The sequence below is a fragment of the Phascolarctos cinereus genome, unplaced genomic scaffold, assembly GCF_003287225.1.
Source record: "Phascolarctos cinereus isolate Bilbo 61053 unplaced genomic scaffold, phaCin_HiC Scaffold_9;HRSCAF=440, whole genome shotgun sequence".
In the NCBI taxonomy this organism is placed as follows: domain Eukaryota; kingdom Metazoa; phylum Chordata; class Mammalia; order Diprotodontia; family Phascolarctidae; genus Phascolarctos; species Phascolarctos cinereus.
Window position 1 is genome coordinate 41,894,076 of NW_027556402.1, and position 26,951 is coordinate 41,921,026.

Consider the following 26,951-nt stretch of genomic DNA (forward strand, 5'->3'; position numbering starts at 1 on the left):
TTCCTGGACATACTCCCTGCTTAGTTATTCCATTATCTAAATCAGACATTCTGAATCTAGAGTATAAAAAAAATTTAAAAAAAGGATTTTGCTCACTATATTTCAACAGTTTCCTCTATACACAGTTGTTTGCTGTTTCCCCATTAGAACACGAGCTTATTGCACTGTTTTGTTTCGGTTTTTTGTCATTCTTTGCACCCCAGGGCTTACCACAGTGCCTGGCACATAGTAGGCAGCTAGGTGGCCTAGCAGATAAAGCAGTGGACTTGGAGTCAATAAAAAGAGTCTGAATCCGGCTTCAGACACATCTTAGCTATATGACCCTAGGCAAGTCATTTACCCACTATCTGTCTCAGTTTCTTCCTATGGAACATGGGAATGATAACAGCGCCTACCTCCCAGGGTTGTTGAAATAATGAAATACAGTAAAGTGCTTCACAAACTATAAAGTGCTGCATTAAGGGCTAGTTATTGTTAATAATAGGTGCTTAATAAATGCTTATTGACTTGATAGTGTAATCCTATGTACTTTAGGCATTTAAAAACTACTTAGAGGAGGTCCACAGGCTTCATCAGCCTGCTGAAGGGGTCCACAACATACACGCCCAAAAAAGGTTCAGAACCCCTGACAACTGGCAAACAACCAAAAAAGATGAAGATGAATAATGCATTGGCAGGAGAACCAGTGATCTTAAGATGTGTGGTCAAGGAGCATAATTCAGCCTGTTGTTCAGTCATGTCTGACTCTTTGTGACCCCATTTGGGGTTTTCTTGGCAAAGATACTGGAGTGGTTTGCCATTTCCTTCTCCAGCTCATTTTACAGAAGAGGAAACTGAGGCAAATAGGGTGAAGTGCCTTGCCTAGAGTCAAACGGCTAGTAAGTGTCTGAGGCAGGATGTGAACTCAGAAAGATGAGTCTTCTTGTCTTCAGACCTGGCACTCTATCCATCGCACCACTTGGCTGCCCTATGATTCTCTTTAGCCAGCAACAGTTTGAAGCCTATAGGACCTCAAATCATGAACAGCAGTTACCCCTACAGCCCAGGCAGGCTTGTTGTGTCTGCTCACACTAAAGGCCCTCCAGGCATTTTTTTTAAATGCTCAGTGAGCCATGTTGCTCTAGCTACAGAGGTGTTAAAAAAAAAAAAGGAATTTTCTGCCTTTAAGAAGGTTATCATTTAAGTAGTTTGAGGAAGAGGGAAATAATTTTTATTTTTTGTTTTGTTTTGTTTTTAACGCATTTATTTTTAATTTTCAATATTCGTTTCCACAAGATTTCGAGTTTCAAATTTTCTCCCCATCTCATCCCTCCCCCTACCCCAAGATGGCATGCATTCTGTATACCCCTTCCCCTAATCTGTCCTCGCTTCTATCTCTCCCCCCACTTCTCTTATCCCCTTCCCCTTCTATTTTCCTTTAGGGCAGGATAGATTTCTATACCCCACTTCCTATATTTCTTATCTCCCAGTTGCATGTTAAAACAACTTTTTAACATGTGTTTTTAAAACTCTGGGTTCCAAATTTTCTCGCTTCTTCCCTCCCCAGCCACTCTCATTGAAAAGGCAAGCAACTCAATACAGGTTATACATGTGTAGTCATGCAAAACACTTCCATAGTTGTCATGCTGTGAAAAACTAAGTATAGGGAAATAATTTTTAAAACAGCAACCTAGACACTCAGTAATAAATGCAATTATAGACAAATATGCACTTGCAATATATAGTTAAATGTATTTAAATTAAGCTTTCCCGGTTTCACTATCTGCATCATTTTGTGCTACAAAAAACATAAAAAGATACCCTGACCACAATCTGAGGCTAAAACAACATGTGTAGAAAAACCCTCATACAAGGATGCAACACTGGATTATGATTTGAAATAAAAACCAAAGCCTTCCTAAAGGGTTCCTAGGACACATCCTAGTACTCCATCCACTGCTATGCAAATTCTTCACTTCACTTTGGTCCACTTCCCAAAAGATTTGTTTGAAGCCCCCACCGGAGCACTAGTACCCATCTGACTAGTGCAACACTTTAACAATGCTAACAACAACAACAGTGCTTATATGTAGCATACTAAGATTTGCACAGAGCTTGACAAATGTTATCTCATTTGATTCACATAGTAACCTTGGGAGATAAATGCTACTACTGTCCCCATTTTTACAGATGAGGAAACTGAGGCTATAAAAGATTAAGTGACTTGTCTAAGATCACATAGATAGTAAGTATCTGAAGCAGGATTTGAACACATCTTCCTGAATCCAAGTCCGGGTGCTGAATGTCAACATGAAGCTCCATGAAGTGAATTTTCTCACAGCTAAAAATATTAATATTCTTGTTGTCATCATCATTTTCATTATAATCAATTACTCTATCCAAACCTTGCAGTCTTTCCACTGTACCATAACACTTCTGGGACAACATGGCTTATAATTGCATGAAGACTTTTGAGACACCCCATATATTACCACAAAGCATTATTTTGAAAATCTTAGTTTGTGGCAGCCTAAAAGATATGAAACCAGGTTTGTAAAACTTTACTGGGGCATAATTCTCCATTCCAAATCAATTTTCCTGTTCTCTGTCCAGGCAGAGAGGACCACAGTTTGCCCATTCTCCATATGGTTCCCTCACTCATCACCCTGGAATCCTCCCCTCCAATCACTTGACCCACCTGGTCTTGTGACTGACCACACATGCAGAAAGTGGAGCCACAGCTTTTATCAGCCCAGATCACTTTATAAAAGAAAAAATCCTAGTATACCATTAAGACAAAGGCTGCAGGATTGTGACTACAGAGTCACATGAAGCCAAGAGTCATAGAGGGTAGCCAATATCTAATGTCAATAAGAGAACACAGCAAAAAGAAAAAAGAAAAACAGAAGAGGGGGTAGGGCTTAAGGGACAAAGGAGTCTTATCTATCACCTGCTTTATCCTACTAAAAATTATCAACAAATGGCTGATAGCCCTGATGACATTCTCCCATTGGGCATCTATTTCCAACCAGTAACTGATCTCAAAAATAATGCTTTTTCTCTCCCTTCCTAGGAGGAACATTTAAGGGATGTGAGGTCAGTTCAACTAACTTTAAAAATCACTGAACTTTAGAGATGAAATGGAACTTTAAGACCATCAGGTCCAATTCTGCCATTTTCCAGATGAAGGGACTAAGCACTGGAAGAAATTAAATTACTTCCCCAAGGTTACACGGTTATTGTGGGCAGAGCCAGGAGTAGAACAAAGGTCTCCTAAGTTCCAGTTTAGGGCTCTTTCCATCAGATCATCACTGATATTCAATCTCTTCTTATTAATCCCACTAGATTTCTTTGAAAACCATAGGCCCCCAAATTCCAAAGGCTGTTCCCTAATCCAATAGGCTCAAATAGTACAAACACCTTTATAACAGCTTTTACCCTGGCACAATCTGTAATTTGGTTAATGTAAAGAACTCCAATATGGAAACTCTCTCCACCAACATAGATCACAACCTATATAGGCCTTAGTAGATAAATCCCAGGGAGATGCCTAAGCAGATATTCGCTAAGTGACTTGCCTCCCAGCACATAGCTAGTTAAGTGCAAGAAGCATGATTTAAACCCCTTCAACCTAACTTCAAGTCCTAGACTTGACTCACTATGATATGCTGGCTTTTCTATATAAACTACACAAAATTATATCAATAAGAAAACCTTTCCAGGAATTTCAAGTTATATCCCAAAAAGCTACTCAACACAATAATGCCATTACTAGGCCTAGACTCCAAAGCTATCAGGAAAAGAAGAAAAGGACCCACATTTACAAAAATATCATGTACCTCTTTTTGTGAGGACAAAGACCTGGAAACTAAGGGAATACTCCATTACCTGGGGAAAGGTTAAACACGTTATAGAATTAGAATGTAATAGACTGGTGACATAAGAAATGATGAAAGGGGAAGTTTCACAGAAACCTGGGGAGACTTTTATGAACTGATGCAGTAAAATAAGCAGGACCAGGAGGACAATTTACAAAATAACATTCCAAAGGAAAAACAACTTTGAAAGACCTAAGAACTCCAACCAGGACTCCAGGGGACTTATAATGACACATGATACCTAACCCACCTCCTGAGAGCAAGGGGATGGACTGGAGATGCAGAATGAGACATTTGTGGATATGGCCACTGCGGGAGTTTGATTTTACTAACTATACACATTTGTTACAAGAGGCTGATTTCAAAACAAGGAAGAAGCAATAGTGGGAGAAAGAGAATAAATGCTTATTAAATTTTTTTAATGGGGAAAACTTTTAAAATATGACAAAAATATAATATATAAACCTTCAGCTCAAGGCATTTAAAAGGCTGTCTGTACAGATTCATTTCACAAAACTCTCCTCCACAAGCTCTGCTTTCTAGAAACGCTGGACTACTGGCTTTGGCTCCAAAATCAGCAATCCATCCTACATGTCTTTGAACAGGGTATCTTCCCATACCTGGAATGCATTCCCTGCTTATTTCTACCTCTTGGAATGCTTGAGAATCCACTTCGAGGATCAACTGATGAGACTGCTTCTTTTAACCACTTGATATAAGACAAGAAAAAGAATTGAGAGAATAAGTACTAGAAAATACAGAGTTAAATATTACACTAAAAAACGATATGCAATATTCATTTTTAAATAAATTTTTTAAACTAAACATTTTTTTCTCTCTCCCATCTCCCCCCTCGCATAAAAAAAGAAAAGAAAAACAAAACCTTTGCAACAAGCATAGTTAAGGGGGAAAAAATTCCCACATTGGGTATGTTCAAAAATGTGTCTCATACTACATATTTAGTTCCAGTGTGCTATATTTATTTTTTCAAAAATCAGATGATAAATTGCTTTAGCAACATACCAGAATTTAAAATAAACCCACAAAAGCCATGAGTCTTTCTGTATATCACAGAAATCAAGAGAAAAAATGAAAGAGAAACATCCTTTATAAAAATGATAAAATGTATTAAATGGTCAGACATTTTGTAGGCAGATATGCCAACGAAGACACATACTACAAGACCTGTGTAGCTACAACTATGAAACAATTTTAACAAAAATAAAGAAATAATTAAGTAACCAGATAAAACTCTATCCAATGTTCATGGCAGGGGCCAGTCAATAGTCAAGATGGTAATACTATAAAAATTAATGTATATATATAGTTGATACAATACAAAAACAATGGCTACAAGTCAACTAGAACCCAGGGACATTCTCTGATGACCTGACTGCTTTACTAGCAAGGCTGGTACCGCTCCTGAGTTTGGTAAAAAGCCACTAAGGGTAATCCATCATGTGAAAATCTGCATTGCTGAAATGATAAATTACAGGATCTGTCCTCTTAGAAGCACTTCACAAACTGCATTATGATTGATTTTTAGTATTAATATTTTATATAAAATGTGACAAAAGATATTTGCTACGAAAATTCAATGGGCTACTTCAAAAAATTAGATGAAGGGATAAAACGCATAGAGAAGAAACAGACAAGATTATAAAGGGGAATTATTGATGGAGAGAATGAAAAAACTTTACAGTCAATCTCAAATTATACTTTTAAGTAGTAATTATCAGAATTATCTAGTGCAAGAATTTTTAAAAATACAGCAAAGAAAACAGATGATGCAGGTTTAAAACTAGCTGCACACAAAGGGCTACTGTTTGATGAAGCCACAATCATAACAGATAGAGGAAAGAAATCATCAAATGAAAACCACTGGGAAAATTGAATAGTTACACGGTAAGAAATGAGATGGGATATACAATTTGTGCTATCATAAATTAAATCAATGATCTAAATTTTTTTCTTTTTCTTTTTTTTCCTTTCTTTTTTTTTTTTTGGTGAGGCAATTGCGGTTAAGTGACTTGCCCAGGGTCACACAGCTAGTGTCAAGTATCTGATCCAAGACCAGATTTGAACTCAGGTCCTCCTGACTCCAGGGCCAGTGCTCTATCCACTGCACCACCTAGTTGCCCCGCTAAATTTTTTTAGATAAAAAAATTAATGGAATACATAACAACTTTAAAGGAAACTTTTTTCAGCTATTAAATGCAAGCAGTTATTTGAGACAAAACAGACGGATTTGATGATGTAAAAGTTTTTACACAACAAAAGCAAAATTCTGAGAAGAGAGAAAAATATTTGCCATAAATATCTCTGATAAAAATATGACACGCAAAATTTATAAGGAACTGGAACAAATAACAGAGTAAGATCCATTCTCTTATGCTCAAAAGAGATCAAGAGGCACTCCTCAAAAGAGGACTGCACATCAAAAACCACTTGAAAAAGTACCCCAACTTTCTAATAGCAAACAAATATAAACAAAAACAATTCTTTGGTAGCACATCATGCTAAGAATACTGGCAAGGATAGTTAAGAAACAATAAAATGAATGTTGCCAGGGCTGTGGAAAAACAGGAACACTCCTAGCACTGCTGGGATAACTGAGTTGCCACCATCTTTTCCGAAAGCAGTATGGCCGGAATACATAATGAAAGGTACCAAACTGTTCATAACCTTTGAACCAGTGATCTAACTGTTAGGACTATTGCCTAATGATGTTCTGAAAGCGGTTAGGCATAGAGGGAGGACTTGTATGTTCAGGCATAGCGATACTATTTATAACAGCAAAAAAAAAAGCAAACAACCCATTTTGACCAATGATTAGGGATTGGTTAAACAAATCGTGGCATAAAAATGTAAAAGAATATTTTGACACTATAAGAAATGACAAGTGTAGCTAGGTGGTAGATAGAGTGCCAGGCCTGGAATCAGGAGGATTCATCCTGAGTTCAAATCTGGCCTCAGACACTTGCTAGCTGTGTGATTCTGGGCAAGTCACTTAACCCTATTTGCTTCAGTTTCCTCATCTATCAAATGAGCTGCAGAAAACTCCAATGAGTCACAAAGAGTCAGACACAACTGAAATCACTCAACAACAACAAAAATGACAAATACAAAGATTACTAGGAAACATGAAAAGTTATATATACTCATATATAGTGAAGAAAGTAGAATCACAAAAGAATATATGGACTATGTTATTAAAGTACATTTATAAAGTCACAAATTTCAAAGAAAAATACTCAGAAGAATTAACAATAATAATAAATATTTTATACAAATACACTATACAAAATATACTATGTGCCAGGCACTATGATAAGCACTTATAAATATCATCTCATTTGATTCTCACAACCCTAGGAGGTAGGTATTTTTATTATCCCTATTTTCCAGATGAGGAAACTGATGCAAACAGGTAAAGTGACTTACCCACGGTCACACTAGTAAGTATCTGAAGCAGCATTTGAACTCAGATCTTCTAGACTCTAGGCCTCAGGCTCTACTCACTGACTGTACCACCCAGATTGCAGGAAGAGCAGGACATAATGAACATAGGTAGAATCAGAAGATATGAGAGGGTGATTCTTGCCTAAGATAAAAATTATCTGTACGATGATGAGCTGCTTATCTAAATTCTCAGAGCCTCAGTTTCCATGGCTATAAAATGGACACAATAGTAATCTCAGGACATTACCCAAAGAGCTCTTGAGAGGAAATGTTTTGCTGACTTTAAAGTGATAGGTAAATGTCAGACACTATTACTTAAAGGAGCACAAAGAGGCATGGAAGCAAAAAATATACTTTTGTCAAACCTAACATACAAATCTTTTTAAAATGTTACTGTGGAGTAATTTGAAGTTTATAGTTTTACAGCTTTTTAACAAATGTTTTTGTTTTTGTTTTTCTTTTCTTTTTTAATTCCTGGGTTTGGGGCAGTGGGGTTTGAGTGTCATCAAGTTAACAATGAAAAAAAGAAACCTGAATTATGGAATAGCTACTGACAGATAAGCAGGTAGGTGGCACAGTGGATAGAGTCTTGGGCCTGGAGTCTGGAAGGCTCCTCTTCCTGATTTCAAATCTGGCCTCAGACACATACTTGCTGTGTGACCCTGGGTAAGTCACATAACCCTATTTTCCTCAGTTTCCTCATCCATAAAATGAGCTAGAGAAGTAAATGGCAAACCCCTCCAATATCTTTGACAAGAAAACCCCAAATGGGTCATAAAGAGTCAGACACGACTGAAAATAATTGAACTACCTAAATGAACTCTGAACAAGCTTCACACCAGAGTGTGATTACAATAAGGGAATATTACACCACCCAACATCTGGTCCTTGTTTCACCAAGAAGCAAAAGAAAGTAAAAGGTGGTCAAAGGGAGCATGGCAGGGCCTTGTAAGCTTATGGGGAAAGTCACCAAGGGCAGATGCTCACTGAGTGGAATAGTGGGAGACAAGTCTAGACTATTTAAAATTGTTACTCTCTCCCTCTCCCCCCCCACCTCTGTCTCTCCCTTTGTCTCTCTCCCTTTTCCCTCTTTCCCTCTCTCCAAATCCATATACTTGACTTTGATAAATTAAAGGGACATATAATACAACTCCATTGTGTACTTTAATATTTGGCGACTTTAAATGCAAAAGACAGGATAGAAAAATGTTAACACATTGTTAAAAAAAACTGTTCAGAAATAAAACAAGAGAGGCCAAAGGCTTGTATGTACATCATAAAAAAGCCTTCCACCTATATATCACGAATACCTTCCTCAAGGAAAAAATTGGAAGATGCTGGATATTCATTCCTAACACCAAAAAGTCACCACACATAAAAAAGGAACAAAATTTGTTATATTTTAACAGAAAGGAAATAACAAGTGACTGATGTAACAGTCATTTCTAAATCAACTGTTTATATTCAAACCACAAATTTGTTAAACTAACATTCAAAATCAAATCCAAATTAGAAAACTCGATTTCCAATATATCTAAAAGAAAAAAAAGTATACCAAATGCTTAAGGGGAAAAAAAATCCACAAACCTACCATAACTGAAAAAAAAAAGGTGACCAAGGAAATATCAATTAACTATTGGCCATATTGTCTACTTCCCCAACTCTACAAAATCTTTAAGAGAATAACGTAGACACAGGTTGAGGCCTTTCAGGATAAAAGGGAGGCGGTGTGATACAGGGCACTCCCAGGCCATCATGCCTGCACCTGCTACATACTTTCCTCCTTTTGCCATCTTGATCCCCCGGTGAAGGAATTCAATTTTACACTGTCCTAGAGTGTCTTGTCCCCTTAGCCTGTCGTAGATCTTGCCCAGCCAAACCTCAGCTTCGTATCACTCCCACTATCCACTGCTTTCATTCCCATTCTCGTGCTGACATTGTTTTGTGTTCTTCATTATATGAAGTTTGGTGTCAAAAAGAAAAAATTTAAAGAAAAAGTAAAGCCACCTAAATCCCAGGGAAGGTGAAAAGCTTTTTCCTACCTATTCTTTACCACTTTAAATTTCCAAAGTGGAAAAAAAAAACTAGCAAAATGTTGCTACAATCATTTCCTTTGGTAATATTGTTTCTGTTCCTATTAAATCCTTCGTCACTACCACCATCACCCCCCAAAAGGCCTAGATTATAAATTATACTGAGTTAATTTTAAAACAAACTATTTTCACCTGGGATATCCAGATTTTGGGGGGGGGAGTAAAGTGCAGGTTTGGTGGTGGTGGTTATTAAAAACACACGCACTTAGTAATTATTTACACAAGTAATTAATTATCCACTCTGACCAGGGCCTCCCTATACCGGTCTTTTTCTCCAGTCACTTCCACAAAGTCAAGTACCATACTGGGCTGTAGTCAATAGCTGCTGTTTTCACTCCGCAGAGTCAGAAATTGACGTGATCAAGTTCAGCTCCTCCCTCCTCCCTCCCCTCTCCAGCGTCCGCCTGGGCTCCCTAGGTTCCCAGTGGAACTAGGAGCGGGGCTGCAGGTACTGGGACGCCCACCCGGCGCTAAAGCGACTGTTAGGGCCGTATTTTCTCCGCAGAGCGGGGGAAAGGCAGAAAGGGAAGCGCCTGGGAAGCCCGAGCGAGGCGCGCGCCGCCCCATACCTGGATCAGGCTGTGCTGGAGCAGGGCGCTGTGCACGCAGCCCGGGACCTGCGCCTCCAGCGCCACGGAGCCGTCCTGGTTCCGGAGAAGCCAGCTGCCTGCCAAGCTGAGGCCGGCGGACCTCGGCCGGCTCTGCCCCAGCGAGGCCGCCGCCAGCAGCAGCAGCAGCAGCAGCAGCAGGAGGAGGCGTTGGCAGCTCGCCTGCGGCCGGGACACCATCCCAGGCACCCGCGCAGCAAGCTGGAGAGGCGGTTGGGCAGTCGGAAACCACCGGGAACCCTACGGATCCTCCCCGCCCGCCCGTGAGGTCAGCTGAGCCCAGGCCGCATAACCGCTTTTCAAAGTTTTTTTTGCGCGACGCAAAAGGAAGCCTGGGGCATAGTTGAGCCAGGGCGCATGCGCTTTGCTGGGCTTGTTCTCCCAAAGAAGATGCACGCTCCCGCAGCCTGAGAGTTCTGCGCCTCCTATGGCTTGGACTTTTGTAGGTATGGAGAATAATGCTTTTAAATGCATAAAATAAAATAGAAAGGGTGACGAAGGAAAGCACTTACATTGAAATCTGTTCATTTGTGGCAAAGATACTGGAGTGCTTTGCCATTTCCTTCTCCAGCTCATTTTACAGATGAGGAAACTGAGGCAAACAGGGTCAAGTGACTTGTCCAGGGTCACAGGGCTCTGGATTTGAACTTGGGAAAATGAGTCGTCCTGACTCCAGGCTTGGCACTAACCACTGTACCACCTAGGTCAAAATAAAGAACTCCAGAAGAGGGTGAAGACTACTTGGCTAGCACTACAAGTGCCCCAAGTGTGGACTTAAGAAAAACATTTTTACTTTGAAGCAAATATTTTCATCCTACTATCCTACTTTATGGATTAAAAAAAATGAATTGTCACTTGATGCAGTTTGGTCTTCCTAGTGCTAGAAATACCCTGGCGCGAGTGGTGTGGACAATTTGGAGGAATGGGGCCTGTTCTGTTAAGGGGCCTGGAGGTAAATGGAGGGAAGGGAAGCGGGCAGGGAGAAAGATGGCACTGAATTAAGTGATTGAGGGAAAACAGAAGAAAAAATCCAAGCAAATGCAAAGACAACCGAATTGGGGGGAAGTGGGGAGAAGTGAGGGGTAGCCTGTTACTGCAGCTGATCATTCAACCAGCATTTATTACTGATCAGTCTTTTTCAGTCCTGTCTGCCTCTTCCTCACCCTGTTTGGGTTTTTCTTGACAAAGAAACAGGCGTGGTTTGTCATTTCCTTCTCCAGCTCATTTGACAGATGAGGGAACTGAGGTAAACAGGGTTAAGTGACTTGCCCAGGGTCACACAGCTAGTAAGTGTCAGAGGCCACATTTGAACTCGGAAAGAGGACTCTTCCAGACACCAGGCTTGGCCACCTAGCTGCCTCAAACATTTATTAAGAACCCACTATTTGCTAAGACAAAGAATGAACCATCCCTACTGAGCTTACAATCTAATAGGGGGGACAAGTGGACATATGTAAGTATATACAGAATAAAAAAAGGAGAGAATAAACTAAAAATAGTTGGATGCAAAGTAGCTTGGGAGTAAAGGCAACAGGAGCTGGGAAGACCAGAAAAGGTTTCCTAGAGAAAATATGCTTAAACTGCCTCCCAACCATGTCTTCCCCAAACTGCTTCTCTCTTCCTTCCCAGCCCCCAATTTCACATGTCCAAATAAAATAGGATAGACCCAGCCTTTCAGAAAGGAAGCAAGAGGGGAGACTGGAGGTTTTTTTGTTTGTTTTTGTTTAGTTTTAAATTACATCTTGTACAGCAGTTTTGTTTTATACAATCGGGAGTGTGTTGGAGCCAGAAAGTTCACTAGAGCCAATTGTTAGATTTTATTTGAACATTTACACCTGAGAAACTGGCGAACCCTGCAAATTAGAACTTGATTTATTATTCTTGTTGATTGTCTAGACTTGAGAAAGCAATGGAGAAAGTCTAAATAGTGCATGTTAAATATAAAAGTGTGACAGAGGTATATTCCCACACACCCCCCACCCCACCCCCAGCCTGTTGTTGAACATTTTGCCAGCACACTACTGCATTCAGTATAGAGGCAGTATGGGATAGTAGAAAGATTTGGATTCTGGGGACTCTCCATTGGATATATTTATTTTGCAGTTCCAAGGCAAGGGCCATTGTGGAAATTAAAATTTAAAATGCTACTAATTGATTTCTATTAAATAAACTATCAACTTTCTTTTATGAATAAAAAATTTTATTGATAGCTTTCATTTTCATATTAACTACATTTCAAGTATATTCCTTCCTTTTTGCTCCTGTCAGAGAGCCCTTATAACAAAAAATAACAGAGAAAAAAAAGACATTTCAACAAAACTAACCAGTACATCAGTCAAGCTTGACATTTTATACAGTGTTTGGAACCCTCCTGACTCTACAAAGAAGGAAGAGAGGTACATTCTCATATCTGTCCTCTGGGGCCAAGTTTGGTCATTAATAATTACACAGCATTCAGTTTCCATTTTTTGTTGTTGATCTTTACATTTACATCATTGTAAGCAAAATATTATTTCCCTGATTCTGCTTACTTCATCATTCTTACAGCACAATAGTATTCCATTACATTCACATAACAATAATTTGTTTACTCATTCCCCAATCAAAGGGCATCTACTTTGTGTCTAGTTCTTTACTAGTACAAAACATTCTGAAATAAACATTTTGGTGTATATGACATCTTCCTTTTAATCACTGACCTCCTTGGGGCATAGGATGCATTAGCAGTCAGCTCTCAAAAGGTATGGCCATTTTAGTTACTTTATTGTAATTCCAAATTTCTTTTCAGAATACTGGATGAATTAATAACTCTCTCAGCAGCGTACTAGCATCCTTGTCTTTCGATTCCTTACAACACTGATCATTTCCATCATTTGCCACATTTGCCCACTTGTTGGGTATAAAGTGAAACCTCAGAATTAACTGATTCTCAAAGATAGAAAGAAAACAGAAAAACACAAAAGGGCTTTTAAAAAACCAAGGTTTCTTTTCTAAAGCTCTGAAATTTTATATAATTGACCCTTTCCAAAATGCTGAAATATTTAAGGGAAAAATATTTGATGATACTAATATTGGAGATAATAGGGAAATGCAGTATGCATTTATAAGTTATGCCAAATGGACCTAAGTACTGTCAATTAGATGAACTTGGAGTTCAATTTTTTTTTAAGATTTGAAACTTTAATATGACTTTAAGTATAATTGATCAAAGTAATTTGGGCCTTTTTGCTTAAGCTACAAATAACTAAATTATTGATAAATCAGGAAGAATCAAATTACAGAATAAAATCATAAAAGGCAGTTTCTAATATATGCTAATGTAAAGAAGATGGATTGAGGGTCCTCCTCCCTCTCCATCAGTCTGAGTACATCTCACTGCTGAGTAGGGGAATCTACTAAGGGATAATTGACAGTCCCTGATTGGGTCCCAAGGACTGAACCTGCCTCAAAGAGAGCTGTGTGGCTGGGTCTCAGGCAGACAGACTTTTGTCCTGGGAGCTGTCATTTTGTACTGGCCTATAAACAGGAGACACTTCTCAAGCCCTTCTGAAGACAGACCAGAACATAGCATGTAAGAGAGCTGTCTTGCAGGATGGGAAGGGGAGTGGGGAGTGACTGTATACTACATTGGCCTCTCCAACACAAGAACTGATAATTATTCCCTTGGGGCAGAAGCTCATGGAGGTTGCATGAGCTGGCCCAAGTGGTCTGAGTAGAGAGATCCTGAGAGTGGACTTTTCAAGCCCAAGAGATGGCAGTAGCTATGGCACCAATCCCAGAAGCAAATGGCAGAGGCATACACAAGCCCTTAAACACCCTAACACATGGCTGTTACAGTGAGATATTGGGACAGTTTATGTCCAGTGGTGAATGATGGTGCCTCTCTACTGTAGAAGTCAGGAGGGTGTTGTGCTTGTCCCCTCATGTAAAGAGCTGAAGCTTCCTTTCTGTGGAGATTCTGATGCAGAAGCATTTGTCATCAGTGCAGATCTATAAATGACGTCCAGGGTTTTAAAAACGCACAACTATCCACATATATCTCAAAAATCAATCACAACTTTGTCTCACATCCTACCCTCAACTGGAGTTTTCTCCAGGAAAAAATTTCTCTCCCATCCCTTTTTAAATGAACTATTGATCCTCTTTTTAGAAAAAATTACTGTAATTGCTCTATGATTTCCCCTCTCCTCGCCATCAGTCCAAAAGAAACCTCTGTTGTAACAAATAAGAACTGTAAAATAAATCATTACAGGGCCATGTCTGAAAATGTGATGTCTCATTCCAAAATCTGTGCTACTGTGCTGAGAAGTGAGACCGCATTGCTCAGCCTCCTAAAGACTTTCAGTGTCCTTTTATTTTACATGATCATGTTCCTGCTACTGCATCATGAAGATACTAGAAGAGAAAGGACAATTAGGCTTTGCACTGTTGGAGACATGTGTTGCTTTGGCCTTAGGTATTTCCTGTGTGTGTATGTGTTTCATTACCAATAGACTACATGTGTCTACTCTTACCCTGATGCTGTATTTGTGAAAGAGAACAGGGCCTGGAGTCAGGAAGACTTGTCTGAGTTCAAATCCAGCTTCAGATACCTGGGCAAGTCATTTAACCCTGTTTGCCTCAGTTTCCTCATCTGTCAAATGAGCTGGAGGAGGAAATGGCAAACCACTCCAGTATCTTTGCCAAGAAAACCCAAATGGGGTCATGAAGAGCTGGACACAACTGAAAAATTACTAAACAAAAAAACTTACCAGGTTTATAGGGGGAAATGTTTGGAAGCTTCTGATATTGCTGTCACTTTAGCAAATGCATTTGCTTTGAGCTAACTGTTTCTTCTGGCTGACAAGTAAAGGTAAATATACCAGTGGGGGCTTCTGAGCTATAGTTTTAGGAGTTCAGAGCCTCAGGAATGGCTGCCCCACTGTGGAGGTTTCAGTTAGGAATACACAAGTGAATACTACACAGAAATATAGAAAGCACCAAAAGAACCCATAAAGTCCCCTCAATCATATCTTAGCACTGTTAGGCAAACCACAGAACTTCCTATCAGACTCACATTGTCATAATCACTCACTGTAATAGTGGAGAGGGGAGGGGATGCCAATATTCATGTCCCTTGCTTCCCCAAGCTATAAATTCATTTTGCTAGAAGGGATTCTCATCTTTCTCCAAGAAGCGTGCTGTTCAGGAAATCTTCCTTCTCTGGACAGGAAAAGCTTTTTGATTTGGGGTTACTTATGAGGTAATTCCCAAGGTTGGTGTTGCTCAGGAAATCTCCCTTCTCTAGCCAGAGGGGTACATTCTGGGATCATCCCACAATCCCTTTGCATAAGCAAAGTCCTATCTCTGATATGTTAGAGATGTTCTCTCCTTTTGAGGGTTCCAACATAGTGATTTTTGGAGAAAGGGTTTATCTGTTACCCCTTCTTTCAAATCTATACTATGGGATCTTTGAGTGTAAGCAACTGGTTGAGGGGAATGAGCATGTGGGACCAGAATGCTTCCTGATTTACCCAAGCTAACAAGGGGTAGAGTGTCTTCTTTATGGTGCCAGGTGCTATGGGCTATCAGGGCTCAAGAAGACACATTTCCTATGGGATTATTATTGGGAAAGAGTGGGTGACTTCCTCTGGTTTTTAGAGGTCAAAGAGTGATCATTGTGGCATAAATACCAATTATCTGGCTAGCTCCAGGAGAATGGCTTTGGGTTAGTTCACCCAAAACATGGATCAAAGGTCTTACAGAGATGGTTATTTTTATTCATTCATTCATTCATTCACTTACTCATCCATTCATCCATCTATTCATTAGTTTGCTTTTGGCTTAAGATTCTACATGAAAAATACTAACTCATTCTGTAAGGACAGTAAGGAAATAAACTTCAGTAGTCAGTCAAATTGCATTTATTAACTCCCTACTATGTGGCAAGGTCCTACGCTAAGTACTAAGGAAACAAAGAAAGTAAAAAGCAGATCTTGCCCACAAAGAGCCTACAATCTAATGGAGGAGTCAATATGTAAACCACTATGAACAAACAAAACATAATGCAGGATAAATTATGAAGATAATCTCACAAAGAAGGCATTTGCATGAAGGGGGGCTGGGAAAGACTTCCTGCAAAAGGTGGGATTTGCCTGAGACTTGAAGGAAGCCAGGAAAACCAGGAGTCAGTAACAAGGAGGAAGACCATTCCAAGCATGGGGGACGGCCAGTAAAATGTCACAGAGCTGGAAGATAGAGTGTTTTGTATGAGGGACAGCATGCAGGTCGATGTCACAGGACCTCAGAGTACCTGGAGGGGAGAAAGGTTTGGAAAAGTGGGAAAGGAGGAGGAGGCAAAATTCTGAAGGGTTTTAAAAGCCAGAGGATTTATATTTCAACCTGAGGGTAAAAGAAACCTACTAGATTTATTGACTAGGGGTGTGACCCAGTCAGATCTGCACTTAAGAAAGATCACTTTGATAGCTGAGTAGAAGATAGATTGAACTACAGAGATACTCGAGGCAGGCAGACCCACCAGAGGCTATTGCAATAGTCCAGGTATGAAGGGAGAGGACAGCCTGCACCAGGGTCATGACAGCCTCAGGGAGAAGGGGGAGTATATAAGGGATGCTGGGTAGAATCAACAGGACTCAGCAACAGACTGTGAGACTGAAAAGTCAAAGATGCCACCCAGGTAGCAAGCCTGGGTGACTGGGGAGAATTGTGGCTCATTTGACTGTAATGGAGAGGCTAGAGAAGGAGGGTGTGAGAGGAAAGATCACAAATTCAGTTCTGGACACGTTTAAGTTTAGGATGTCTACGAGACATTTTTAGTTTTAGATGTTCAATAGGCAGTTGAGAGAGGTCAGAACTGGAAAACACTATGAGAATCATCTGCATGGCGATGATCATTGAATCTGTGGGAGCCGATGAGATCACCAAGCAAAACAGTATAGAAGAAGAGAAAAAAGGTCTAAGCCAGAGCTTTGGGGGACACCCACCATGAGGGTGATCTGGATGTAGACTTCACAAATGACAGGCAGCTAGGTGGCACAGTGGATAGAGCAGTGGCACTGCAATCAAGAGGACCCTAGTTCAAATCTGGCCTCAGACCAAATACTTGACACTCACTAGCTGTGTGACCCGGGCTAGTCACTTAACCCCAACTGCCTAAAAAAAAAAAAAAGATTTCACAAATGAGAATGAGAAGAATTCAGACAGGCAGGAGAACCAGGAGAGAGCCATGTCATAAAAATCTAGAGAGAAAAAAGCATCAAAGAGGACAACAGCAAGCATTTACATAACACTTTAAGGTTTACACATACCACTTCACAAATATTCTCATTTTATCCTTAAAATAGCCCCAGGAGGTGGGTGCTATTATTACCCTCATTTTAAAGATAAGGAGAAGATGATTTGATGATATCAAAGGCTGGAGGAGTCTGATAAGGATGAGGCCTGAGGAAGGGCCATTAGATTTAGCAATTAAAAGATCACTGGTATCTTTGGCAGGAGGAATTTCAGGTAAATGATGAGGTCAGAAGGCAGGATCTAAAACAGCAAGAAGAGGGAGCGAAGGGACTGAGTATAAATGGTCTTCTCCAAGAGCTGAGTCACAAAAAGGAGGAGAGATATAGGGTAACAGATAACTCGGATAGATGAATCAAGTGAACTTTTTGTTTTTGAGGACAGGGGACAACCTGGGATGTTTGTGGGCAGGAGGGAAGCAGCATTGGTAAGAGAGCAGGGATGATAAGAGAGGGTGATCTGTTGGAGAAGACAGAATGGAAAGGGACCATGTGCACGTACAGAGCGTTGACTATGCAAGAAAAGGCCTCCATTACATGAAGCAGGGGTGAAGAAAAAAGTGGCAGAAGGTATCTGGGTGATAGATGAGGAGGGGAGAAGAGGAAGCTCCTACCGAATGCCTCATTTTTTCAGTGAAATATGAGATGAGTGAGAGGGGAGGAGGAGGTGCCATGAGAGGTATGAAGAGGGAGAAAAAGATTTGCAAAAATCTCCACGGTAAGCAGGGAAAGTGACTCAGGAAGACAAAAAAGACAATTACTTTGCCATCCATGGGGCCAGATGAGAGCAAGTAACATAAATTTGTAGTAGATTCTGTCAGCAGTTTGGGGATTTTCCCTCCAGTTTTGTTTAGCATCATGGAAAGAGGCCTAAAGGCAGTGGATGGTGGGAGTAGGGCTCATATAAAGATAAGATGAAAAAGGACTGGTAAGAACAGTATAGCGTAGAGATGAAGTGGCTCTCCAAAGGGTCAAGATGGGGAAGAGAAGGGAGTACAGCTATTGAGAGGTGTAATGATCTGGGAAAGAACTGAGGAGGGGAGGGACTAAAGCTCATGGTGAAGACAAAGAACAAGATTGGGGTTATAAAGCAGAGGGAAAGATAAAATCATAAAAGAATATACAAAGACCCTAAACAAGGGAGTAAAAGCCTCACTCATATAGCAATGTGTAAATTTGTTGGCATATATGAATACATATATGTATATGTGTGTATATGTGTAGGTATACATATATGTGTGTGTATATACATATAAAAGTAAGCAATATTAATTTATATTCCACAGAATGAGAGGTGTACTAGCACTTGCAAAATTCTAAACAAAGCCATATCTTGACCCACAGAGGCCAGACAAGGAAAGCATTGCAATACTTAAAAGATCTGTTAGCCCTGAAACAAAGCTCAAGTTCTCTGATCCTAAAATTTAGAGATGTGTTATTCTAGTTAACTGTTGTTAATCCTTCATGTTTCAACTATATTTGGTCAAAAATACTTTGATACTTCAAGGATTTATAATGACTGACCCAGATCTCAACTTTTCCACGATTTAATAAATGAACTTCGAAAACTGTGACAGCCAAACAATTCATCACTCTGTGGCGAACTTGCTGATAAGCCCCTTTAAACTTAGTAAGGTTGGCCTACTGCTGTCCCTGACCTGGAAGCTTTTTCAGATTGGTTAACCTTCCAGAGATTATATTCTTGCTGGCATAGCCCCCTGAGAACATGAGTCATTATCATACCTCAGTGAGATCTCAGAGGTATTTAGTGAAGTCATTAAAATGTTCCTGGAAAGCATTACTGGGAAGGGCTAGGGTAAGTTAGTTTGAGGGAGGGAAGGAGGAAAAGAAAGAAGAAAGGAAGGGAAAGAGAAGGGAAGGAGGGAGGAAGAGAAAGAAAGATGGAGAGGAAAGAAGAGAGGAAGAGGAAAGAGGGAGGAAGGCTGAAGTGAAGGAGGGAAAGGATGGAAGAAAGAAAAGAAAGGAAGGAGCATCAAAAAAGCATTCAAAATACAAAGAAAACAAAAAGTTCAAATGGGGACACAAACAGGACAATTTATTTATCATCTTGTTAAATTTAATATAGCTTTCAAAATTGTACATAACAGAAGTTCACAGGTTCATATACAATCCTCTTTATTTTTTTGTTCTTGGCATACTGAAATGTTTATGTTTATTGATGATCAAGAGGCAGCTAGGTGGTACAGTGGATTGAGCACTGGACCTGGAGGTGGAGAGACCTGAGTTCACATCCAGCTTCGCCTAACTGGGTCACCCTAGGCTAGTCATTTAACCTGTCTGTTTTCTCACTGTAGAATGGAGATAATAATAGCACCCATCTCCTGAAGTTGTCGTGAGTATAAAATGAGATATTTGTAAGTACTCTGCAAACTTTAAAGCACTATGTAGATGTGAGTTATTATTCATAAGAAACAAAAAGTTAAAATATTTGTACACTTCCTTAAGTTCAGCCACCTGCTGAACAATTTAATCCTTGATGACACAAATTTAATTCTTGATGAAGAATGAATATTTTGAATTTTGGTTAAGATTCTCATTTATCACTGGACTAAGCTGAAATGGTACCAATTCCAAGATATGCCCTGAAAGGTACTTTCTTCAAACCTTTCTTGTTTTCTGGTATTTTCTTTTCCCTAAAAATGGAATCAAAAATGGAGTAAAAAAAAGCCAGTTAATGGAAGGGTTGCAGTTAGTTGCTTCCTACTTCATTTACGTTTAACTATTTTTGAGAACAATGAGGAAAGGTATAAAAATATGGGTAGAGTAAGAACTGTATTTTTCATTTTCAAAGACAATAATAAAAAATGTGTTTCTCCATGAAGGAAATGAATTATAGAAATTTCAAAATAACAGACTATCATAGCTGGATAGGATTTCTCCCATGTCTCCCTCCCCCACTTCCATTTACAGATTGTCAAACAGGCCCAATTTTCCCAAGTTATTTGATCTTTGATTATCAATTGTCACTATGTGAACTCTAGTAGCTAACACTTTCAACTGACAAATAACACATTTCTACAAGACATTAGGGCATCTCACAATCTGATTGACTTTAGATGTGTCAAATGCTAAGAGTAAGAAGGGTAATGGGTTTTGGAGCTAGAGAAGTCCATACTCATAACCTGGAACTCGATGGAAAAAAAAATATGGAAATAGGTGAGTAGAATTTCGGTCCTGAGCAAGATAATTAACTTAAGAAAGATTTCTGTTGGTGAGGAGGGGTGGCCCAGGGGCAACTACACACAGAAATGATTGTCATAAAAACAAAGCCATGACAAATGGATTATGATCTACAATCATTAAGGAAAGACCAAGAAGATGTGTGGATTTAGGGATGAAAGGAGCTGGGTTTTTTTTAAATCTTGAATAAAAACATTTTTTTCAAAACAGTTTTTTGAGTTCTATTTCAATTTAACCCACTCCCCAAAATGTGCACACTACTGTGAGTTTAATACTAAAATGCAGAATTTACCAACTCATCCTAGAAAGTTTGGGAGCTTTTGTGCAGAGAGAGAAGTGAAAGCATGAGACAGCCTTTCAGAGTGGTTGATTTTAGGGAAGTGTATTTTGTTCAGACCAGTGATTTCTTTACTGCAAGATACTCCCAGTAGGACACTCCTACCAACGCAGAGTTATAAACATTCTGCAATTAACTTTCCACGAGCTACCAATAGGCAGTACAGGTCAGAAGCAGGAATCTAGGCTTCGTCTCTCAGAGCAGCCCTCTATCCATTATACCAAGCTGCCTTCCATAAGCTTAAGTGGAGAAAAAAAGGTAAAGCAAGGCAAAATAACCAGCTCTAACAGACAGATGAGACAGATGCTGAGTTATAAGGCAAATAAACAAATTCTACATACATACATGTCTATCTGGCTACCATCTATTATCTTCTTTGGCTCATCTCGCCAAACTAAAATATAGACAATAAAAATTTATTTATCAGTATCAAGATCACTCTGTAGATGGGAACAGAAAAGAGGCAAGCAGTCAATTTCTGATGAAAGAATAGTAAGGAAACTAATTTGATAAAAATGAAAGCTATAATTTAAAATTTAGGGCTTTATATTTTTAAAAATAGCCTTTTCTTATTCAGAGACCTTTAGGTTTAAATACTGTATACATTTACATCTCTCAATGACCAGCAAATAATCAGAATTCTAGATTTCAGGGTGGAGAGGCAAAGACATACATTTGGCTGAGACTTCCTAATAAGATCATGATTTACACTGTTTGATCAAACCTAATTCTAACAAAAGAACTTAAGACTTTACTTTTATCTTTAGAAACAATATTTCACACACACACACAAAGTTTGATTTTCAGAATAAATACCCAAAGGGTTTTCCTACAAGATTTTCCACTTCATTGTAACCTAATTTTATTTCTGAAATTTAATCTAATGTGGCCCTAGAAACACTAATGACTAAAACTTGTTAGTACTTCGTAATTAAGTTTGAGGTACATTGCTAGGACGTTTCTATAAGGTGTTAACAGCATATGATGAAAAGTGATTGTCCTTTGACATAACAAGATGTTATTTAGAATTTATAAAGGTTTTTCAAACTAAGATTGGTTTTATAACATGAAGTCTTAAGTACTAGATATATGCTGGTAACTACTATTCATCAACTAAATCTTATTGACTATGAAAGCATATGGATTAGGGTACTTAGAAATATTTTAACAAAGAGAAATTTATGTTGCCATGAGAACATGACCATCATGTGATGAGAGTTCCAGCCAACATAAGCCACAAATTATGAGACAGATATAAGTATAGCAATATTCTTCAAGCCTTTAAATCAAACTGATATGATTCTTTCTTCTACGGAGAGAAATGTACCAAACAGCATTTCACCATAAGCTGAATTACAGACTAGAAGGAATCGGCATTTGTTTAACTGAAGTGACGTTTTATTTTCATTATTCATTTTCTTTCAGCTTTTATTGGTAGAGAGTAAGCTGAAAGGAAAATCTGCAGGTATCCTTTCAGTTTAAAGTTTCTGGTTAAGAAACGGTGACCTAGTAGATACACTTAACAAGTACATAATCATTAATAACTATTTTTAGAATGAGCTGCCTTAGGAAACAAATGTATTAAAAAAGTTAGTCCACTTTAGGCTTAAAAGCCTTCTGTCAATTTAAAATGATCTGCACATTGAGCTTTTTAATGTTATTAAAAACACTACTCAAAATTTTTTAAAATAATATTTTCAAACTATCATAATGTTACGTAAATACCTTAGTCCAACCAGTGCCAATTTAGATGCCGCTTGCCAGAGATGATTAGCAGCATAAGGCATGCACTATTAGCAGCACTATGAATTCAGCATACATAACTGACCAGGAAGCCTAATGTGGATACAGATACATTGTCCCAAAAGCCCTATTTAAGGAAAGAGAGAAAGCTGTGTGTCACACCTAGGAAGAAAGCTGCAATTTCTACCATACAGTATGCACGAGCAGCACGGGGAAACAAAAACAAAGCCCACAACGCAAATGAAGCTTCAAGGCTCTAAAACCACAGAAAATGGTGAGAAAGAACCACTGATAAAACTACTCTACCTATAAAGGTAATAGCATAATACGGTTATTTTTTTTCTTTTTGCTCGACTATGCATGTCACAAGAGTTTTAAGTGTTACTGTTTTTTCCAAATGCAGGGGCTGGGAGGTAAAGGAAATAAACACTTGTTAATTGAGAAAAAAAATTTTTTAAAGAAAAGTAAAGAATGGATGCCATGAAAGCAGGCTACACAAAACCAAAAGACAGCTACAAGGGCCGATCAATTTTCTATTAAAATTGCAGAGAAAAATGGTCATGCAAAGATTGAACGTACTTACGAAAAGAATGCAATTGGGTACTGCAGAAGCTGGGTTTGTAAAGCCAGCCCTGAGAAGAAGATAAGGACAAGGAAGTCTCTCTGGAACACCAAGAGTGTTTGATTAAGTTGTTTATGGGTCTATCCCACTGAAATTTATAGGACCCCTGAAAAGAAGTGATAGGAAGACTGAAAATAAAGAATGCGCTGCCTACTTTGACAGTGGAATGCAAGTGACCCTTATTTCCCAGTTATTTTACAATAGATATTTAAGAAAGGCTGTTATAGCCTTCAGAAGGAATTGGACTTAAAAGAGGACTGAGTTACAAACATTATTCATATCTGGACTACATCAGAGTGAATCTAGAGTCTACTAAAGAGGTTTTTAGGGTCAGTAGGAAAATGGAGACCCAGAAAACGGCTGCACCAATTGGGACCAATTCCAGTCTGTTCAAGATACTAGAATAGAAGGATACTGAAAACAAGAAGCTGGGGCCCAGTATCTTCACACTTCGATGGTACAACCTACATAGATGTTCACAGGAGAGAAGCAAGTGATCACTATGAATATTATGCAGCCACTGACTTTTCAATCCCAAAACTGGATCCTGAGATATTTGGCTTAGGTGATTTTTCTACCAGAACTACAGAAAGAGCAGTTGAAGCAGACCTAGCAAAAAGACAAGGGGTGTGTGCTCACTGCACAGATGGGACATGAGATATGTCCAAGAAACAACCCATGGGAACCAACTTTCTGATTCCCAACTGAACCTGGTACCATCTTAAGAAGATTCCTATATATGTAATGTCAGAAATTATTTCAAAGAGCTGACCAATGGCATCATCACTAGTTCAGCAACCCATACATATTACCTGGAGTAGAAGTACTGAAAAATTGAAAGAAATCAATGTGTGTATACAACTATGAAACTGAACTTTGAATACCAGAACCAGTACTGGACAAATTAAACACCTGCTACTCCCAGATCCCTATGGCAAAAGTGCAAGGCTCTTTATTAGGTTAATAGGATTTAGAATTGGGAGACAATACAGTACAGTGGAAGGATTACTGGATTTGGAGTCGGGACCTGGGTTTGAAGCCCCACTTTGCTATCACCTGTGTGTGACCCTGGCCAAGTCATTTAACTTCTGAGTATCAGTTTCGTCAACTATAAAATAAGGAATCTGAAAGTCAAACCAAGGTCTTCTGTTTAAATTCAGTGCTTTGCTCTCTATTTACTCTCATATTTCATTGACAATGTGATACTGTCTCTGTGAACTGAATTAGAGCAAAGGTTTCCACATATATTTTGCACAAGCACTTGCAGGTAGGCAATGAATTCTAGGCCCCAGATTAAGGGTAGCAAGGTAGATTGCATTTAGAGAATTGCACAATACTCTGGGGGGTCTTAAGCTGCTCTGTGATGCAAAAGCCCGTCTTTTTTAACATACTATTCTTCCGGAGTCTATACAGCCACAAACCATAAGTCACTGGGATCTCAAAGGAATCAAGGCTCTAGGTAACTCAAAGGGCAATGAAAAAAATCACACTATTTCCCTTTAAAGGACCCAACTCTTTTGGTTTCTCCATTTTTCCTTCCAGAAATTTGAATTAGATACTAGATGATATAGAGCCATGTTGATAACTACATCACAGAGTCAGTTCTTTTCTTTGGGGGGGGGGTGCTAGGCAATGGGTTTAAGTGACTTGCCCAGGGTCACATAGCTAGTAAGTGTTATGTGTCTGAGGCCACATTTGAACTCAGGTCCTCCTGACTCCAGGGCTGGTGCTCTATCCACTGTGCCACCTAGCTGCCCCAGAGTCAGTTCTTTATAACGGTGTTTCACCTGGACTAGTAAGTAGGCTAAAGGAAAATCAGGCAAACAAATTGGACATCAGGGCCTTCACCTGCACTTGCTGCTTCAAAATGGAAAATAATATCATCACAAGCTATCACAACTATTGTTCTATGCCTTTCTGAAATACAAGAATGTGTCTTCCAAGAGTGGAATGGATGTAAAAGGAAAAGGAATGAATGTAGCTTGAATTTAAATGAGCAGCAAAGTAAAATCCAGAAAACCATATGCTCTGATACATAATTTAAAAATATTTTCCAAGACACTAAGCTTGACTTGATCTATGATCAGATCTAAAGTATGCCCATTTGCTAAGTAGAGGACGTAAACTGATATGGAAAGTAAGTTCAAGAAAGAAATCTGGCTATACCAGACAAAAATACTTATAAAAAACAAAAATGTGGTTCATTGCATCTTTGTTCATTCATTATCACTGTATTAGAGAAAGAAAATGAGTAAGCCCTCTTATACTGTGTTTGTCATTCCAAGAGTCACTCCAAAATAGAAGTTATGCTTTTATCATGGACTGAATTTTGGCTTCAAGATCAGAATACTAAAAACTATCGTATATACTTTTTGTTATTGTATACATTCTTTCCTTAATTGAAGAACTCAGGTAATATGTGTGGTTGATGAACATCATAAGATGATGACCAAAGTGGCAGGGGAGAATTCACTATCTAATATAAAGAGTAGAAAGGGAACACAAAACTTGTAAGGCAGCAGAAAATAAAAAAAGATCTACATAATCAATCAAATGTGCTGTAGCAATTTGGGGAGTACAAATCAGATAGAAATATTAAAATGAACTTTTAAATAAAATCAAATTTTAAGTGCAAATTTTGAACACTGCTAGACTTATTAAGGAACTGGGTATCAAGAGAAATTTTCTCCTCCCCTAAGCTTTACTATTCAATCTACTGTAAGCCTGACACTTCCCAAAACATTAATGATACCGAGAAACACAATGTAGGATGCAAAATAAGTTCTTTTTTAATGCTATCTACTTTTAACTGCAATATTAGTTTTCCTTCCCTGCTCCTTCACACTGGCATGGATCATCTTTTCAAAATTAAGACAGGACAGGCAAGCAGGCTCAGTAATTTAGAAGGCAACTCCATTTAGACATGTCTCCAGTCTCCTTCCATCCTAAATCTCGAGTCAAATTTAGCAAAGTCCTAAGAAAGTTAATTTTAGTTGCAGATGTTTTCGTAATTAACCTCAAATATTAATTATATCTTGTTGCTTTAACATATTTCCATTTACAAATGAAAATGCTTTTAATGGAATGCTAGATTACGTATCTTAGAAAGGTTCAAACTACTGGGAGCAGAAAAGCCTACATTGTGGACTACTCCACGAACTAACATTCCATTTTGGGTAGTTTGAATTACAGTTTTGTTTTTTAAACAAAATACTAGCTAACATTTATACAGTGCTTGAAGGTTTGCCAAGTGTTTTGGTCCATCTCATTTGGTCCTCATAACAACTCTGTGAGGTAGGTGCTATTACTGCCCCTTTTTTACAGATGAAGACAGAGAAGCTAAGTGACTTGCCCAAGAGTCACAGAGCTAATGTCTCAGGCAGGATTTGAACTCATGTCTTCCTCAATTTCCAATTATACTTGCTTCCAAAACGTCATCAATTCAGAATTCAGCAGTAAACAGATTTGTAATAGCTACCAAAAAAAATGCTTGCAATGTACAATTATAATTAAAGGATTTCTTAGCAGCAATATTTTGCAATTAGCTTGTGACACTGAATACATGAGAGGAAGCAGAACAGGGTGAAAGAGAACTGGACTGGGGGCTAGTTCCAGTTCTGCAACTCTGATCTTTGGGCAAGTCATCACTTATGTGTAAAATAAAGATTTTTTTACTATGATTACAAAGTTCTTTCTAACTTTCAAATCGACTAGTTCTGGTTGGATTTCACCCAATTAT

General features: G+C 38.8%; 1 protein-coding gene across 1 annotated transcript in view; it reads right to left on the reverse strand.

Annotated features, from left to right (window-relative positions):
• The window catches only part of MANBA (mannosidase beta), a 107,406-nt gene extending 96,980 nt beyond the window's left edge, over positions 1–10,426 (reverse strand). The window contains 1 exon segment of the mRNA XM_021008374.2: positions 9,982–10,426. Coding sequence (XP_020864033.1) covers positions 9,982–10,200 — 219 coding nt within the window. The 5' untranslated portion in view covers positions 10,201–10,426.
• Positions 10,427–26,951: the final 16,525 nt, after the last annotated feature.